The sequence below is a fragment of the Hylobates moloch genome, unplaced genomic scaffold, assembly GCF_009828535.3.
Source record: "Hylobates moloch isolate HMO894 unplaced genomic scaffold, HMol_V3 SCAFFOLD_3, whole genome shotgun sequence".
In the NCBI taxonomy this organism is placed as follows: Eukaryota; Metazoa; Chordata; class Mammalia; order Primates; family Hylobatidae; genus Hylobates; species Hylobates moloch.
This window is the reverse complement of record NW_026652278.1, coordinates 119,769,639-119,789,473: the sequence shown is the minus strand read 5'-3', so window position 1 is coordinate 119,789,473 and position 19,835 is coordinate 119,769,639. Positions and strand designations below refer to the sequence as shown.

At 36.6% G+C, this 19,835-nt stretch overlaps 1 protein-coding gene and 1 pseudogene across 4 annotated transcripts; both read right to left on the bottom strand.

Annotated features, from left to right (window-relative positions):
• Positions 1-535: 535 nt before the first annotated feature.
• Positions 536-18,533, bottom strand: PLK4 (polo like kinase 4). 4 transcript variants are annotated; one of them, XM_032146950.2, is made up of 16 exons: positions 18,262-18,533; positions 17,488-17,583; positions 16,055-16,150; positions 15,859-15,973; positions 12,999-14,019; positions 12,250-12,350; positions 9,526-9,896; positions 8,564-8,668; positions 8,079-8,181; positions 7,241-7,390; positions 6,332-6,465; positions 6,149-6,240; positions 5,872-6,019; positions 4,636-4,776; positions 2,833-2,939; positions 536-1,322 (listed from the first exon to the last, which is right to left on the bottom strand). In XM_032146950.2, exons 1-16 carry the CDS (start codon positions 18,289-18,291, stop codon positions 1,220-1,222), a joined length of 2,913 nt encoding a protein of 970 aa, XP_032002841.1. In that variant the 5' UTR covers positions 18,292-18,533; the 3' UTR covers positions 536-1,219. The 4 variants fall into 4 exon arrangements, with proteins under 4 accessions (XP_032002841.1, XP_032002850.1, XP_058292723.1 ...); XM_032146959.2 differs by having other exon boundaries at positions 725-1,322; positions 13,101-14,019; positions 18,262-18,514; XM_058436740.1 differs by lacking the exon at positions 18,262-18,533 and adding an exon at positions 18,054-18,088 and having other exon boundaries at positions 725-1,322.
• LOC116466161 (U6 spliceosomal RNA) lies at positions 7,668-7,759 on the bottom strand (annotated as a pseudogene).
• Positions 18,534-19,835: the final 1,302 nt, after the last annotated feature.

Here is a 19,835-nt window from a genome sequence, read left to right as displayed (position 1 = left end):
CAATAAGGACACATGGGGCTGGGCATGGTGCCTCATGCCTGTAATCCAAGTACTTTGGGAGGCCAAGGCAGGCGGATCACCTGAGGTCAGGGGTTCAAGACCAGCCTGGCCAACATGGCAAAACCCCATCTCTACTAAAAATACAAAACTTAGCTGGGCATGGTGGCATGCACCTGTAATCCCAGCTACTTGGGAGGCTGAGGCAGGAGAATCGCTTGAGCCTGGGAGGCAGAGGTTGCAGTGACCCGAGATTGTGCCATTGCACTCCACCCTGGGCAACAGAGTGAGACTCTGTCTCAAAAAAAAAACCAACACAAAAACACATGGACCTAGGGAGGGGAACATCACACACTGGGGCCTGTGGGGGATGGGGGGTTAGGGGTATTAGAAGAAATACCTAATGTAGGTGACCGGTTGATGGGTGCAGCAAACTACCATGACACATGTATACCTATGTAACAAAACTGCATGTTCTGCACATGTAACCCAGAACTTAATGTATAATTTAAAAAGAATTCATTAAAATATACCAACATTTTCAGATAATAGAGAAACAATGTATTTAACATTTGCAAAATTAATATTTAAAATTTAATTGACTCCTCAACAGGCAACACAATTTAAAAAGTGAGTTTACTGGTAAGTTATTTTAAAATAAGTATTTAATTAAATGAATCAAAAGATAATGTAACTTATCACTATATTTATTTTTTTTATAAAATGCATTTGCAAAAATGTTTCATCAGACACTGGTGCTACAAAAATAAATATAAAACAAATATACATGTTTAGATATGTTACTTATAACATAAATACACATTATTTACATCTTCAAAAATTCCAAAATTCCAGCAGGTTTTGTCCATGATTCTCAACATGTCTGAGACGCAGGGAAAACAATAAAAGCACAAATAAACCACACATCATTTACATTTTTGCTTTTAAAAGATTGTTCAATACAAATATATGAACATAGTAAGTTCAGGGGTTATGGTCTAAGAGCAAAGTCAGGTGTTCTATTTTATATCCACTATATTTAGTAAGTGATTCAAGTTTCATTCTGCTTTGTTCTCTCAGAATACATCCTTTACATTATAGGTTAAAATTCTTTCATAGAAAGGCTTTCTGAAGACTTTATATTAAATTTAAAAAAATCACTTTACTTGAAAGCCAACAAAAAAGTTATTTATTAAACTTATATGTCTGAAAGGAGTTTTAATCAATGAAAATTAGGAGTCGGATTAGAAAACATCAAAAGGATGGAAGACAGACACTGTAATTTCTGTTTGATGTATTCTGGTAATTTTTCATTTTCTCCATACCTAAGTGAAGCAAAAGAAAAAAAGACAAAATCATAACTGAAGTACTTGGTTCTTATGAGAGTCCCAAAAAGCACATTATATTTTTCAGTAATTCTTCAATAACAAGAGGCACCTCAGAAAAATTGTAACAATTATTTATTAGATACCTAAATCAAGTGAAGCATACAGTTTCTTTTCTTTTAAAACAGACCATTTTCTAAACACATTTAAATAACAGAAGGAAAATTAGATAAACTTGAACTGGCTTCATAATTTCAAAAGCAAGCCAAAAATCTGGATTCCTCATTAAATTTAAAAGGCCCCGGACAGGCACGGTGGCTAATGCCTGTAATCGCAGCACTTTGGGAGGCCAAGGGGGGTGGATTACGAGGTCAGGAGTTTGAGACCAGCCTGGCCAATACGGTGAAACCCTGTCTCTACTAAAAATACAAAATTAGCCGGGTGTGGTGGCGTATGCCTGTAATTTCAGCTACTCGGGAGGCTGAGGCAGGAGAATTGCTTGAATCCAGGAGGCAGAGGTTGCAGTGAGCCAAGTCGCACCACTGACTCAAGCCTGGGCAACAGAGTGAGACTCTGTCTCAAAAAAAAAAAAAAAAAGCCCTAATTCTACAGAAAAATACCAAGCCAAACACATTATCAATATATTTCTATTTAAATGTTAACAATTTCCAAATGACCACACCAAATAAAATGTCAACATGTATCCTGGGAACAAGGGTTTTACCCACTTCGCATCTGCATCTTTCCACTTTCTGGAGCACCTCAAAGAGCTTTTAACAAAGCCTCTCACTTGAAACATAGTTATTTAAGTGATGTCACTGCATTATTTAAATTTAACACAAAAATGCAGTTGGTAGGTATCTACAGATTATATTTGTCCCAAGTACTTCCATTACAATAAGCACTTCTCATAAAAGAGCACGTCTGCATTGGCATCGTCAGTACCCTACTTTTAGTAAGTTCTGATTTAAATGAGGAAAGCAAACAACTCCTTGTTTTTCGTATTGCCAGATTCCTTATTTTTGGCTTGGTGCCTGATACATATTTTCATATAGAATGAATATACACATTCAAAAAGGTCTTTCAAACATTAATCACTTTACATTAGATTGGGGATATAGCCTTTCATTTGGGAAAAATAAGCAGGTTATATCTTAAAGATTTCTTTTTTCTGTTCTTTTAAGTAAATAGGTTTGGTATATTATTTGAACCTAGAATTAGAAGTCCCTTACTTCTGAAAAGGGCCATCAGTTACACTATGGAACAGTTAGGCTACAAGGAACCCAACCTCTTAGAGTGGATTATTCATACCAATTGCCCTGAGTTAATATAGATAATCATAAAATATGCATTAATGACTACATGAATTGCTAAGAATAATTAACAGTTTAAAGAATCACATGATTGTCAAAATGAAAGAAGTATCTTTATTAAATCATCCATTTCAACATATAGAGAAAGAGAAATTATAGCAAAGGGCTGAATCTCGAGCAGTATTTTAAGAACTTACCTAGTTGTTTGACCATTTGGTGAGGTATAACTGATAGAAGACACTCCTGCCTGCACAACCAACTGGGACCCATCATTAAATTGAACCCACACAGCTCCACTAGTTAACTAGAAAAATAATATGCATGGGTAAGAACAGGCATAGAAAAAAAAAAACAGCAGTAGTAGCACACAAAATTACTATACAGTAGAGGGTTTGTGGTTCTGTATTAATATTTAACATATTTAACAGGTTTTCCACAGTTAAAAAAAAACTCTCTAAGTGACTACAAATTTGGGGCTATGATGGCAGAGCACTGAGAATATTCATGTCTTTTTCATATTATTCCTTTAATAGCTAAGATATTATAATATTAAAATTATTATAAAGTGAATCCTGTTTCCCATTAATTTCCATTAGGATTTCTAAGTTTTTTGGTTGTTGGTTTTTTCCCCCACAAGAAATATTTAGTATTTCTTAACAAGAAGAGATTTAGGAAATAAAAGCAACATTTTCTTTGTCCTTAAGCCACAAGAATTTCTTTCCTGGCCTGAGAATATTACATTTTAGCCTCTGAAACTTCTTCCTTTAGTCATTAATAGTCACAATGTGTCACTCAAAACGGAGAAGTGCATAGTACATGGACGCCAAATCAAACAGATCTAGGCTTACATTTAGACTCTGCCAACTTAAGAGTACAATGTAGGATTGTGCAAGTTAATCTACCATTATGAAGCATAATTTTACTGTCTATAAAAGGAGATACATCAACTTTACTAGGTTATTTTGGGGGATAAACTAGACAAAGTACGTGAAAAACATGGTAGGTACCACAAAGCAGGTGCTCAACAAATGTTACCTACCCCCATAAAGAACTAGGTTGCATTTACTTCACTGTTAAGTAAAAGTACATGTGTCAGGCTCAGAAGTCTCCAAGTTTCAAGATTTTAGATAATATACACATATAGGTTCACAACTACATAAAATTCTGTAAATTTGAAACTCAATATTGACTTCACTTTTTAAAAGAGATGGGGTCTTGCTTTGTTGCCCAGGCTGGCCTCAAACTCCTGGACTCAAATGACCCTCCCACCTCGGATTCTTGAGTAACTGGGACTATAGGCACATGACATCACACCTGGCTTTCACTTGACTTTTAATGGAAAAATCTTTTTCTTCTTTTGCCAAATGAAAGTTACTCTACTGGCCGGGAGCAGTGGCTCACGCCTGTAATCCCAGAACTTCGGGAGGCTGAGGCAGGCAGATCACAAGGTCAGGGGATTGAGACCATCCTGGCTAACATGGTGAAACCCTGTCTCTACTAAAAATAGAAAAAATTAGCCCGGTGTGGCGGTGGGCGCCTGTAGTCCCAGCTACTCGGGAGGCTGAGGCAGGAGAATGGCGTGAACCCAGGAGGCAGAGCTTGCAGTGTGAGACTTTGTCTCAAAAAAAAAAAAAAAGTAAGTAAGTTACTCTACTAATATTGATTACAAATAATTTCCAAAATTTAAAACGTCCCAGATTTCACACTCTACTCTTCACAATTAGTCATTATCATGACCTCTACTTTAAAAACAAATGGCAAAAGTAGGTCACCCAAGCCTAGCAGGCAACCTCTAATCAGCAATGTCTGGAGTCTTCCAACTGAATACAAATTTAAGAAGTTAAATTTTTTAATGATATAACCAATGTTAAAAGGTACAAAAACTTCCCTGTAAAAAGATATCATTACAATAATTTGTATTTTTTGGTAATTGTCTTAACAGTGTGAAAATGAAAAGAAATTCATTAATGAGAAAATGCACTGTACTAGGAACTTCTCACCTGTGTAGCCCAACCAACATTTTTCACAAAAACAGATTTCAAAAGTTGTGCTGATTTAGGAAGACAATCTTTTAGACTATTAGAAGAGATGTCTGTTCCAGAAGCTGTAGTTGTAAGACCAAGTCCTTCATTTGTAACCATCTACAAAGAATAAAGGACAGGAAGATATTATTCCTCAGCATTTTTATAAGCCACATTCAGCAAAAGCAGACAATTATGAGATTTTTCATTAGCTTAATTTTTTAAAAACATAAATTTTTTAATGAAAATATAACCACATTATTGGAAATTAGAAAAATACAGAAAAGAACCCCCCACCCTCCCGCACAGTTGCTGTTTTCATTTTGGTGGATTTCTTTCATCTTTTTATCCCATGGCATGTTCTTTTTGTGCATGTGGGTGAGTACACACAAATACACACACCTATTTCTTTAATGTTGCATTTTTCTACACTGCTATATAATCTTCATTGCCATGTTCATTAAGTATATAATAAATTTAACCATGAGTCTATCATGAGCATTTAGGCAGTTAATGATATTTTACTAGTAAAAATAAAACAACTAGCTGGGCGTGGTGGCTCACGCCTGTAATCCCAGCACTTTGGGGAGGCCGAGGCGGGTGGATCACAAGGTCAGGAGATTGAGACCATCCTGGCTAACATAGTGAAACCCCGTCTCTACTAAAAATACAAAAAAAATTAGCCAGGCATGGTGGCGGGCGCCTGTAGTCCCATCTATTCGGGAGGCTGAGGCAGGAGAATGGCGTGAACCCGGGAGGCGGAGCTTGCAGTGAGCTGAGATCATGCCATTGCACTCCAGCCTGGGCGACTCTGTCTCAAAAAAAAACCAAAAAAAACAAAAAAACAAAAAAACAACAACTATATATGTATATGTTAATACATTTAGCTTTTCCCAGAGGGCTGAGATTAGGGCTCATTGAGGTAACATTTAAACAGAGACTTGAAAAATAAGACTTACACATTTATAAAGTTAAGTGGTTGGGGAAAAGAGTTCCAGGTCAAGTGAACAGCATGTGAAAAGGCCCTTTGACTTGTTTAAATAACTGAAAGAAGGCCTTTGACGCTCAAACATAGATAGTATGGGATAAAGTGGCTCAGGATGAGGCTGGAAAAGTACGTAGATGATAGTAAAGCCACAATAAACTATTTTATATGAAGGGCATCAGGCAATCATTGAAAGGTTGAAAGTACAGAAGTGACATATATTTACTTACAGAGGGATTAAGGATTGGTGCCTGTGTTGGAGAAGCAGCACTATGCATGACCATTCTATTGAAAGATGCTCTGTCTCTCGTTGGGTAATTTGAATCCACAGAAGGAGGAGGTGATAAGGCCTTAGGTGAACTAGTACTACCAGGTTTTCTGAAGCAGAAAAGTCCAAATATATTCCGTTGAAGCTTTCAATTTACAGAAAACTAAAGAATGTTTATAATATAAACATCAAACTTTTAAAACATTTTGGCCATATGTTTAAAATTTTCAGACATTTACCTTCCTATGATTATTGGGAAAAAGGGAGCACTCCTAGTTTTCCTTTCCTCTTCTGAAATTATGGATTCCAGTGCTAAACAAATACGATGACCCTATTACAAAAGAAGAGTGCTTCTGTCATTGTTTCACCTATGTCATTTGTAATCATTAATTGGTATGAAAAACCTATAATTAGGTATGTACCTCATTAGCATGGTCCATATATATTTTTATCTCCTCTTTCAAGCTATTAACTTCACTTTCACTTTTTAAAGTGTAAGACTTCCCTGTCTTTTCAATCACCTGAATGAACTCTTCTGTTTTGTGTATTTTTACCCCTAAAAAAAAAAAAAAAAAAAATCAGAAAACTGTTCTCTTATCCTTTTTAAAAATATTCCTAGATTTATATTTATTATCATACCAGTATATAATGGCTCCTGGATCAAGGTATCATTTTTATTCATTTATTGACTATTAGTAAAATGAGACTATCAAAGCATTCAATAAATATGGGTCATCCATTTTTTTCCCAACATATATCTGGTTTAAGCCTGATACTTTAACATTTTAAAAAATCACTATATTCATACAAAAACATAATTGAAGGATAGCTATAATTATATATGTACTGTGTGATATGAATGCTTTGTGTCCCTTAAAGGAGCTTTATAGATTAAAAAATAGTTCATCTTTATAGAATAGATTTAGAAAATAAGAACATTCATCTTTACAGAATAGATTTAGACTCAACCCTATCCTTTTTGCTACATTTATAATTCTCATAATTTGGTATATGTCCATTTAAGGTTTCTAATAAGAAATAGGACATTGCACATTTCATGTGATTTTTATACCATCAGCCTAGATGTAGTTAAACTGGAGCTAAGTAGGAAAAGAGGACTAATATACATATTATAGGATAAATTGTTTAAAGGAAGGCTAGATAAATTTTGGTTAATATGATTGACATGTATACTCTGCTGTGCAATTTATATGTATAGTTATATACATACACATCTTTAAAACTGACTGTTGAATTTTAAAAACCCACATATACCTAACTACTAAATTACAAACTAAACGAACGAATTACCATTTCCAAATGGTACTTACCATCATAAAACCAAACTTCAAAATCAGCACCAGGAGAATTCTCCATCAAAATGCATTTAGCGTATCTTGTAAAATAAGTGATTTTGGGAGATTTAGATCTTATAAGCTGTACAAACCTGGAAGCATATTGATATTTTCGCCAGTATTTTTCTAAGGAAAAAAAATACTTAACGTTAGGGAAAAAAGTGTTGACCTGACATACAGTTTTATCTATTTATTGTGATTTCTAATAGGGTTACATTAGACAGGTTTTCTTATTCTAAGAGTTACCTCAACGAAGTCTTACTATTCAGTACTTATGTCCATAGTCCATAATATCCAGAAACCAAACTGGGAGTCAAATTTGGTTAACTATAATTATAAATAATCATTTATGTAGCAGCACTGATTTCAAAGGTCAAAAGCCACATACATGGTGAATTATTTTTTAAATACAGAATGCTTCACAAATTTGTGAGTCACAGGGGCCATGTTCTCTGTAACATTCCAACTTTAGTATATGTGCTCTGAAGCAAGCACAATGTTGACTTTTTTTTTTTTTAACACAACTATAGCCACAGTCTAAACAAGTACACAAATTACATTTGTGAGACATATGACTAATGTTCTAGAGTTAGTTTTCAAATAGAATATAGTACCATTATAACACAGAATATTAATAATAAACATTGCATTAAAGGCATACATCTCTCACTAGAAACAAAGTACAAGAATATGATATGACCTACAGTTTGACTGAAGCTAAGATATTTATAATTTATTATATCTATATATAGAGTTTATACATATATACATATAAATCTACTATCAAAATTTATTCCCTGGTAAATTCACATACCTGGTAAATTGTCAAAGCTGTACCTACTGATGTTGTCAGTAGGTGAGGGTGGTCTATCAGCAAGAGGAAAACCTCTTCCACCATTTGGATAATAAATAGTGATCTGCCAAAAGATTTTTTAAAAATTCGAATTACATGCCATTAAGTTCCAGTACTATATTTTGCTAAAATGTATAAAAAGTGTTTAAATGTAACATTAAATATTATTTTATAGAAAAATGTTAAATATTCTGTAAAAGTAATTTTTTTGCTTTTTAACTTAAACCAAAAGTTTAGATTTTCTTACTAGATATAATTATTTTTAACACTGCACCAATTTATTTAAATATGTTTAATATGATATTTCAATTTTTGAATTCCAGAGACACTATCATACTGGGAAACTGATTTAAAAAAAACTTACATCATCGTAAAATGAATTAGAATGCTAAACATGCTTAAACGATAATTTGAAGTTGCAAGGTAATAAAGTAACTACACATTACCATATTTCCATCACTAGATATCTGAAGAACTTCTTTCACATATTCTTGAGATGCATACTCCTTTAGAAGCTCCACACACACCTCCTCTGAATCAAGTATGCTCACCTAAAAAAAAAAAACCCCAAAATCAGTAATAATTCTTTTGTTTACTAGAACAGCTCTGACATACATAATACTTAGGAGTACTTAACCATGGCAGAAACAAATATTGAAGTCAAAATCAAATAGCTGCTTCACTACAACAGTCCAGATCAGAGGTATATTTGAGCACAACTGTGAACCATATGGTGCAAAGGTAAGAATGTATAATGAAGTGTGAAATGATAATCAATGAGCAGAAAGCAAACAGAAGGTAGGGTGGAGAATAAGGACTTTGAAAAGATAATAGCAAGCCAAACAAAGGCAAGGATGAAATGGGAAGTAAAATGGGAACAAAGAACAGGATAAAGATAGAATTAAAAAAACGCACACCATTCTCAATTCACATACAATAATTTTTAAACTCTAAACCTAAATGTGCATATGCCTTTTCTTTAGTTCCAGAAGCTAAAAAAATAAAAGTTATATTTTCTAGTTTTTTAAAATTTGAGACAGGATTAAATTTACAAACAATAAAAATAGAAGCAAAGGATAATATTAGCTCACTGATTGGAATTGTGAACAAAATAATCTTTAACACAGCCTATAGCCAGTATTATTTTAAAATGTTTTTTATTCAAATCTACTTTAAATTAATAATTTAAAATTCAAAACTTATCAGTATCATGTCACTATTATTAAGAAGATAGAGGGAAATAAGAGCTGTTTTTCCATAAACACCCAGTCTCTTTTCTCTTTAATAAAGTTGATCATGTATACACCCCAAAGTAGAAGGACATTACAGAGGACTAAAAAATATGTTCTCAAGAATTGTATTCTCAAGTAAAATGTTATGTAGTAACTTAGGAAGATAACAGACATACCACAGCTTTTTTGGTTTTCTGTCTGATTGGTTTTAACCTGTGAGCAACCAACGGAGATGTAATGCTTCTTAATGTACGATTCTGATAACCCAATGGTGGCTCCATACCCCTAGTCTTGCTCTGTTCAGAAAGAGGATCTGAGCCAAAAACACATTCTTGTTGGATTATCTCAGGTTTACTGTGAAGTGCAGTCATATATTTCATGGTATTTGGCTGTTTTACAGAATGTGCCTTATCAGAAGCATCAGAGTTCTTTTTGACTTTTGTATCAGTCCAGGCATTTTTTGATGTGTCCTTCTGCAAATCTGGATGGCCCTGGAAATCCCGGTTTGGGCTGATGCTGTCATATTCAGTAGTTTTTCTTAAATGAGCTATAATATACATAGAATGAAGCAATTTAGTAAATAACTAAAAACACAAGTCGACACAAAACAACGTCACTCTGATTATGATAGCATTTTTTGAACAAAAGAAATCTAGTTAAAAAGTCAAAACAATAAGAGCTCATAATTTTCTAACAAATAAGCAGTTTAAGACATGACTTTGAAAGAGCATTTTAAACCAGATCGTGAAGAAATACCTTTAGTATTCCTAAGACTAAGACACAAAAGATATTAACATAAAATTAATTTTTCAATTAGGGCAAAAACTAGTCACTATATGGTCAACTATTAATCCTAAAGCATGCAACTGCCAATGCTCCAACAAAAGCAGATTTGAGTTCCCAAGTAATCATTCTACATGAGAAAAATATATAAATTTACTCTCTTTAAGCTAAGAACTGTCTAGCCCATCTTTACTTAGAAATACTTGCAATTAATGAAAATATGCAACTAAAAGCAAAAACACTGTATGAACAGCTTTAACATTAATCTTTAATATTACACATGTACTTGCACCAGCATTTTTAAAAAAAGTCATTAACTTTACCAAATTTTATTTTGTATGGTTTTAAAGTTCACATACAGAACAGTATCTTTTAAAGGCTTTAAATGATTAGATTATATAAAACTTGGTAAGGCAATTTTTCAATGCTAAACTAAAAATTTGAATTATAATTTTTTTCTTAAATGACTTTTTAGTGCTTTCCCCCCACTCTCATTATGACAGAAAGTATTTTGTATCAAATAATATACTGAAAAATTGCAGGAACACTACTGGATTATTATAAACAAGGTTATTTCTCCATCTCAGACAAGTCTGTGTTACTAAATATAAGTATCTGTAAACACAACAGATGTGCAAAATTAAGTATGTGGCAGTTTTACAGTTTAAAAAACAAACCTGAATTATCATCTCTAATTAGTATAAATAAAAAGATTAATTTCTTTTTGGGCTTCTGAGAATAATATACATTTAAAAAAAGAAAAGAATAGACTCAAGATAACATACAATTCTCTGGTTAAATTACAGCTGTGTTATTTGCTTTTTGTCTATGAGGTAATACGATATTTAGTAAAAAATGATCTCCTCCTCTCCATATGTCTTTTTTCTTTTTTCCAGCATTATTTCCCAATTCACCTTCTGTGAATCTGTCATGTTCATTAATGAGGAATGTTTAACCTTCAAACTCTGTATTATAAACAACATAATGACTTGGATGATAGCTGTTTAAAAATGTTTAGGTTTTAGTAGCTCTGTACTTTAGAATGAGGTCCCATTGGTACCTTGTAATGTCCTTATCAGCTTCCACTTAAAAATAAGGTCAATCATCTTTTCATTATTTTATGGGCACTGATAGAAGGTGCTGATTATAGAGAGGCTGCAAGAGCAGGGGTTAAGAATAAAGTCTCTGAGCCAGACTACTTATGTTTGAACCCTGGCTACTCTACTGAATGGTCACATAGCTTGGGCAAATTAAGCTCTGTGTACCCAGTTTCATCTGTAAGACGGAGATAATAACAGTATCTTCCTCATGTTTTTTTGTGAGAACTTAATATATGTTAAACATTAAGGACAGTGGCTGACTTATAGCAAATATTCAAATACTGTAATAGAGCTTTATTGAGATGTATTGAAAATGCTTTTTTTTTTTTTTTTCCAGACAGTCTAGCTCTATCGCCCAGACTGGAGTGTAGTGGCGTGATCTCAGCTCACTGCAACCTCTGTCTCCCTGGTTCAAGCGATTCTTGTGCCTCAGCCATCCAAGTAGGTGGGATTACAGGTGTGTGCCACCAAACCCAGCTAATTTTTGTATTTTTAGTAGAGACGGGGTTTCACCATGTTGGCCAGGGTGGTCTCGAACACCTGACCTCAAGTTACCTGCCTGGCTTGGCCTCCCAAAGTACTAGGATTACAGGCATGAGCCACCACGCCTGGCCAATGCTTTTTTTTTTTTTTTCCTTTTTGACAGGGTCTCTCTGTCTGTCACACAGGCTGGAGTGCAGTGTGATTATAGCTCACTGCAGCCTTGAACTCCTCGGCTCAGGCAATCCTCCTGCCTCAGCTTCTCAAGTAGCTGGGACTACAGGTACATGCCACCACACTCAACTAATTTTTTATTTTTTGTAGATACAGGGTCTTGCTATGTGCCCAAACTGGTCTTGAACTCCTGGACTCAAGCAATCCACCTGTCTTGGCCTCACAAGTTTTGGGATTACAGGCATGAGCTACTGCACCAAGCAAGAAAATGATTTTCTTTAAAAAATCTCAAATAGAACACTGCAATGCCTGGTAAGTGTCCAAGTAATTAATTCTTGATTAAATACTCCATTAAAAACTCACCATTTATTTGCAGATTCCCAAACCACTGTTGTACCGTTTCAGTCTGAGGTGTCGGGTCTGCAAATGGAAAAGGAGTTTTTCCTGGACAAAGATGATTGGAGCTAAACAAATAAACAAAAAAATCCCATAAACTAATAAAAAATTATCCAGTAACATTTTAAGGTAAAAATATTAGAAAAGGATTTCTTCTGATTTGAATACCTGAACATTTTAGAATAACTATAGAAAACAATATTGGCATAACTATGCTATCTCTAAAAAGCTAAACTCCCACGCCAAAATGCCCAGGGCACTTTGACTGCCCTCTTATAATTTAAGCATAAAAATCATAAAATGAACAGAAAAAGAAAAAAAACACACACTACAGTCACTAAAAATTAGTTTTCATATTGGAAGCAGTCAGTATTATGACCACTCAATCTCAGCTTTTCTATCTACGTATACAGTTATTATTAAGTACTTTAGGGGGTAAGACATGACTAATATATATGATACTTTGCACTGGAGACTCACTCTATATAAAATTAAAAAATGAGGCTAAAAATTTCCAAATATTAAACAATTTTATAAACACATTCATGAACACACACACTCCTTTTAAGACTGTTAACCATAGGTCAAAATCCATGACAGAGGTTTTTTTTTTTAGACTTCATTTCCCTGGTAACCCCCCGCTTAGATGCAGCTTCATATTTATACTAGTATAATGTTACCAAAAAACAAAATGCCTCTGATAGAATTATTCTTACAGTGCTTGATTGTTATCAGGTCTTTCAAAAGATCCAGAACTACTAGATGTCTTTTCTTTAAAGAAGTTAAAAATGTTGGCATTGTTGTTTGTGGGGGAGTACCTCTCTTCATTTTCACCTCCTCCTGATCTTTTGGACATTGAAAGCATTTCTGCTGAGTGACATCGTTCCATTGTATATGTTTTTGCTTGAGATTGACTATTAGAAGTGCCAGATCTATCAGAGGAATAAGCTCTACGAAGGTATCGAGAATGTGGCCTTTCTTCTGCATCTTGAATTACTCTTCCCCTTCCACTATTACTGGTTTCTTGATTTCCCCACTGAGTATAAAAACTGCTTCCATCTCCTGAAGAAGAAAAATCACTTGAACTTTTATTCTTTGGAAATACAGTCATTTTATTTGGGAGTGGCTGACCAATCAAAAGTCTTCTTTTGTCAAATAAACTACCACTTATACTGGTACTGGAAGAAGCTGTAATTGCAGTAGAAATTGTGGCATGCCCACTATCAATTGAGTCTTCCACAGTTCCTAAATCTTTACTTTTTGTTGAAGAATTTCGGGACATAAAAGGATGGTCCAATACTGAAGACAGACTTAAACGATCTGCTGGATTTCTACGAAGTAACTGGTGAATAAGGTCCTTGGCCTCTATTGACAAAAAAGTTGGCATTTCATAATCTGCCAATACTACTTTATTTAATGTGTTCTTGACTGTGTCAGTGTCAAAGGGTGGTCTCCCGATAAGTAATGTATAAAACATACAGCCCAGGGACCAAACATCAGATTCGAGGCCATGTGCACTTCGAGTGGCAATTTCTGGTGAAATGTAGTTAGGAGTTCCACATAATGTATAGTGCTTTTCATGTGGCATTTTCAGTTGAGTTGCCAGCCCAAAATCAGCAATCTTGATGTTCATATTACGAGTCAGTAGGAGGTTAGAAAGTGTGAGGTCCCGGTGTAGTATACCATGAGAATGAAGATACAACATCCCTGTGATGATCTGGTGCATGAAGTGTCGAGCTGTTAGGATTTAAAAAAAGAGAATTTACAATTTAGAAACTCTGGAAGATTCAGTATCTAGTATTTAGTATACATTATGAAACCCAGGTATATATTCTAGAGCACTGTAGTAGAACACTGGCTTGGAGCTTAGATTTACCAGCCACTTTAATTACCAGCAATTATCAGAGTGGTACCAACACGCCACTTTAAAGATACCATATTAACCTTTAAGAAAACTAGGCATTCCTTTTAATCTTTGTTCTTTCCAACTGATGGGCGTTTTACATGCAGTTAAGAGAAGCCTAATTTTTTTTTTAGCAATTGAGAGTCATTAGGGTAACCACAGCAATTAAGAAAAACAATTGCACAAACAATTCATACATATATTCTGATTATTTAAAAAAAGAAAAAGCTAAAAAGTTGCATCGATGTCTCCCAGACTTTCCCAAGTAATCAATTTGTAGGCTTTTTTTTTTTTAGATGGAGTCTTGCTCTGTCACCAGGCTGGAGTGCAGTGGCACAATCTCAGTTCACTGCAATCTCTGCCTCCGGGTTCAAGCAATTCTCCTGCCTCAGCTTCCCGAGTAGCTGGGATTACAGGAGAGCACCACCACACCCAGCTAATTTTTTTGTATTTTTAGTAGAGACGGGGTTTCACCATGTTGGCCAGGTTGGTCTTGATTTCCTGACCTTGTGATCCATCCACCTCAGCCTCCCAAGTAGCTAGGATTACAGGCATGAGCCACTGTGCCCAGCTAATTTTTGCATTTTTAGCAGAGACGGGTTTTTAACATATTGGCCAGGCTGGTCTCGAACTCCTGACCTCAGGTGATCTACCTGCCTCAGCCTCCCAAAGTGCTGGGATTACAGGCATGAGCCACTGAGCCCGGCCTAATAAGGCCTTTTTTTATGAAGTATTATAAAAAAATGCAGTAGTCATTATCAAGATGAGTATCATTTTTTTTTCAATTTGTATTATTTCTTTGGAATAAACTTCCAACAATGGAATCTGAGTCAAAGAATATAAATATTTCTGTAACTCTAAATACATATGCCCGAATTGTTTTCCAAATGGCTTATATAGATTCAGATGTACAAGAAGCCCATCAGCAACTACTTCTGTTAGCTTGTCTGTAATCTCAGTTAGCAGAGCAGGATAACTTGAAAACAATCATTTGTGTCAATGCATAGACCTTATTTGGTTCTGCTTTGAACTGCAAAAAATTATGAGAAATTGAGGAAGTCTGAAGCTATATATTTGATAGTAAAGAATTATTAGGTGTGATAATGGCTTTGTGGCTACGTTTTTAAAGAAGTCTATACTTTGAAATATTTATAGTTGAAAATATGTCTATAATTTGCTTCAAAATACTTTGGAAAATCAAGGTAGTAAAAACAGTAAAGATGAAATAATATGACCATGAGTCACTAGTTTTGGAAGCTGAGTGTTAAGTTCAAGGGACTCATTATAGCACACTACCTGTATGTTTCATATTTTCTATAATAAACAGTTTCAATGGCTATTTGTGCTTGATTTAGAACTACTTTATAGTCACCAATAGCATCCTAAAAAGGTTACTACACTTGAAAAGATACACAGTAAATTGCTACCAATAATTTAATTTAAAATGTGGTTTTAAAGACAGAAGGATAACAAATTTCTTACTTTACTACTGTAATAATTGAATTGTGTTAAGAATTAGCATCTTGGGATGGAGGAAATCTCCTTTTCTAGCTTAAAGTAATAATTCAAACAGTTTTACTATATATTATAAAATAGCATATTCCACAAAACTACACTTTAAAATGCAAAACTTTTATCCACCCAAACAAAACAAACAATAAAAACACACCTACCTTCATTTTCTGAGAAGGGTTTCACTCTATTCTTTAGATACCTGTTCATTTCTCCATTATGGCACATTTCTAATACCAGATACACATAATTGCTATCTTCAAAATAGTTATAAAGCTGAAATGTGAAAGGGCATAATAAATTAAAATATACAAAAATTCAGTGTCCTTGGTCACTTCTACAAAATTTGTATCTTACCTCCAAGATAGAAGGATGTTTCAATTGGCAATGTATTTTCACCTCATTTTGGACTCTCTGTACCATTCCTGCTTTGTACATGGCTTTCTTATCTATCTAAAAATAACAGGTTTACATGTTGACAGACTTTCAAATATAAACTGGTTAAAAGTGAACTTTGAAAATAAAGTATACTTTAAAATAGACTGAAGTCCTTTTATACATCTTTGCGGTCAACCTACTGTTATCTGTTTTCCCCATGCACCTAGCAGAGCGCTTGGCAGACAGGATGCTTGGTAAAAGTTTGCCCAATTAATTCTAATATCCTATCTCAATTTAAATAATCTAATAGCACAAATAGCCTCACTATAAGAAAAAAAGATCCCAATTCAGGCAAATTTTAGAGCAAAACTTCCAGTTCTTTTTCTAAGTGGTTTAGATAAATGATTTTTTTTTTTTTAATGGCAGGGTCTCACTGTCACCTAGGCTGGATTGCAGTAGCATGATCACAGTTCACTGCAGCCTCAACCCCCCAGGCACAATCTATCCTCCCACCTCAGCCTCCTGAGTAGCTGGGACCACAGGCACATGCCACCACGCCCGCCTAAATTTTTTTTTTGAGATGGAGTTTAGCTCTTGTTGCCTGGGCTGGAGTGCAATGGCGCCATCTCGGCTCACCACAACCTCTGCCTCCCGGGTTCAAGCAATTCTCCTGCTCAGCCTCCAGAGTAGCTGGGATTACAGGTGTGTGCCACCACACCCGGCTAATTTGGTATTTTTTGTAGAGATGGGGTTTCTCCATGTTGGTCAGGCTGGTCTTGAACTACCGACCTCAGGTGATCCACCTGCCTCGGCCTCCCAAAGTTCTGGGATTACAGGCGTGGGCCACCGTGCCCAGCACCAGCTAATTTTTTAATTTTTGGTAGAGAGGAGGTTTCACCATGTTGCACAGTTGTTTTCAAACTCCTGAGCTCAGGTGATCCACCTGCCTCAGCCTCTCAAAGCGTTGAGATTACAGGCGTGAGCCACCCACCCGGCTGACAAATGATTCTTAATGTGCTTATGTTTATGTTACTCCTATTGGGCTGACTTCTAACAATCAAGAATAATATTTTGTATGTTACAGGGAAATACAAAATTATACACAGTGAACTCTTATAAACAAATTATTTGTTAGTTGATTCCTACTCATTACTCCAAGTATGGATAATTACACCATATACGAGGTCTACTGAACATTAATGAAGATAAAACTTATTTAAGCAAGGTCAAGGCTTTCCTAAAACATTCTTAAGCTCAACGGCTGGACTTGGCACTATTGTCTTCTGCCTATGCAAAGTATTCCTTACAGTATAATCAAAGGAAAGGCTGGTAGATAAGGAGTTTCTGACATCTCTGGCACCTCTCTAGTTACTTGCAAAGTACAGGAGAGAAGTTGATTAGTTTATTCTTACCATTTTTATTGCAACTTCCAAACCAGTATGAATGGACTCGGCTCTGTAGACACCAGCAAATGATCCTTTACCAAGCAGATTTCCAACTTTAAAATCCTTAAAAGTTAAAATTAAAGATTATGTGTGATGACTCACAGTAGAAAGGAAGATGGGAAGGGGCTGGAAAAAGAAGATAAAATGGATCGAGTGGGGAATTTGACAAAATTCAAGCAGATATTACACCTCGATGCAGCAGGTGTCTAGGGTGGAAGGCATGTTGACTCCGTGCGGGGACTGAGCTTCCAGGCTGGACTGGAAGCTCAGGGTGATGGTGCACCCTAGTGATCTGGTTCCTCAACCTCAGTGCAGCCTAAGCGCCCTCCTCCCGTCTCCAGCCAACCCCTGGGAGCGGAGGGCCTGGTCAGAATCCCGCTGCAGCTCCCGCCGGAGATAACCGCCATCCCCTTGGAGAAGTGGGAGGTAGCCCTGCTCTGCTCTAGCGCGGTAGCTCGGGCGGGATTGCTGAAAGAAAGCCGCAGTGCCTCGGGACACTGCCTGGGGACACTGCCGGGCGGCAAGGGACTCACCTGTCCCGCCTCCCCTACTCTTACTGTCTCTGAGGGGCGGGCCGCTCCGCCCCTAAACAGCTGGGGCCTGGGCCGTTGGGACCCTCCCTAAGCACCTCGGTGCCCGCCCCACAGCCGTTAGCTTCGTTCGCTCCCCTTCCCACAGCGGTCTCGTGTCCTCCCACAACTACTCCCACCCGCCCCGCTGCAGACTGCCGAGTCTTTTCACCTCGATCTTCTCCCCGATGCAGGTCGCCATATTTCCAGGCCCTGGCCTGGGTTCTCCGGATTAGCTTCCTTCACGCAGTCCCTTCGAGGCAGCGCTCCAAGCAGCCAGCCGGCCTTGGCGCCCATCAGGCTCGGCTCTCTAGACCGCCGCTCCAGGCGACGACGCTGAAACCACGGAAAGTTCTCCCTGACACCTTCCGAGGCCTGGGCGGTGCCTCTGGGCTCCCATTTTGAAAATCTCCCGCCGGTTGCCGTCCGAGCTAGGCTGGTGGTGACGTAACGAGATGGATCGCTCCGGAAAGGCTGCGCCGGGGCGCGCATGCGCGGCAGACCTTCCTTTGCGGCCGGCCCAGGGTTCTAGACTTCTAGGCCAAGGGCCGGAAGCGCTGCGGAGAGTTTAATTCGGGCGGGAGGCTGTCTCGGGCCCACTCTCGGAAGACCTTCTGCAAGACGGGTAAAAGAGCAGGTCTTAAAGATGGGACACTAATGGCTGATCGGTTACTTCACGGTCCGAAATACCGTTTCTAATTCCGGAAAGGGTTTAAAACTATTTTAAAATGTCAAGCGTTTAAGACTTTACGGAACAGGGCAAAAAACATTACCTTCCTTTAAGGAACACCGTTTACATCACTACCGCTTATTCCGTAGTTTGTTGTAACTGTAGTTAATGTGTACGGCACCTTAAGAAAACGAACTCCTTTATTTTGGCAAACTCCTAAGTATTTAATATTATAATGTCATTTGTACAATAACTTACAGTTAGGAGATCTCTCATACACATAATTTGTATGGATCAAAAGAGACCTCTGTAAGTTTGGGATGGTGTTTTGCAGGTGAGAAAAGTGTGATGCTTAAGGAAGGATATTTAACAAACAGAAGTAGCGCACAAACTTAGATCTTCTGTTATTAAGTGAAAGCGCTTTTCCTCGACATTAGTGTATATTTCTTTTTACTTTTGAGACGGAGTCTCGCTCTGTCGCCCAGGCTGGAGTGCAGTGACTCGATCTCGGCTCACTGCAGCCTCTATCTCCTGGGTTCCAGCAATTCTCCTTCCTCAGTCTCCCGGGTAGCTGGGATTTACAGGTACGCGCCACCACGCCTGGCTAATTTTTGTATTTTTAGTAGAGACAGGGTTTCACCATGTTGGCCAGGCTGGTCTCGAACTCCTGACCTCAGGTGATCCGCCTGCGTCAGCTTCCCAAAGTGCTAGGAATACAGACGTGAGCCTCCATGCTCGGCCCATTTTTTTTTTTTTTTTTAACTTTTTATTTTCAAATAATTTTAAGCTTACAGAAAAGTTGTAAGAATAATAGAGAACTCCTATTGTCCTTTACTCAGATTCACCAATTCTTAACATTTTGCCACATTTATTTTACTATTCTTCATGTGTAATATACATGTATAAATATATAAATAATATAAGCCTATTATTTGTATTTTATGAATCATTCTAAAATAGGTTACATACACTATGCTCTTTTACTCCTTATTTCTAAAGTGTGAATTTCTTAAGAACCAGGGTATCCTCTTGTATGTTTATCAAATTAAGGATATTTAGCATTGATACAATATTTA

What these genes read in the sequence shown, in the direction of transcription:
- PLK4 (XM_032146950.2), bottom strand. Translation starts at nt 18,291, where the DNA reads ATGGCGACCTGCATCGGGGAGAAGATCGAG. An exon ending in TGAAGTTTGGTTTTATGATG is followed by an intron (nt 6,466 to 7,240) that starts GTAAGTACCATT and finishes TTTTTTTTTTAG; the next exon opens with GGGTAAAAATACACAAAACA. An exon ending in ATGTTGGTTGGGCTACACAG is followed by an intron (nt 2,940 to 4,635) that starts GTGAGAAGTTCC and finishes TTATTTTTCTAG; the next exon opens with TTAACTAGTGGAGCTGTGTG.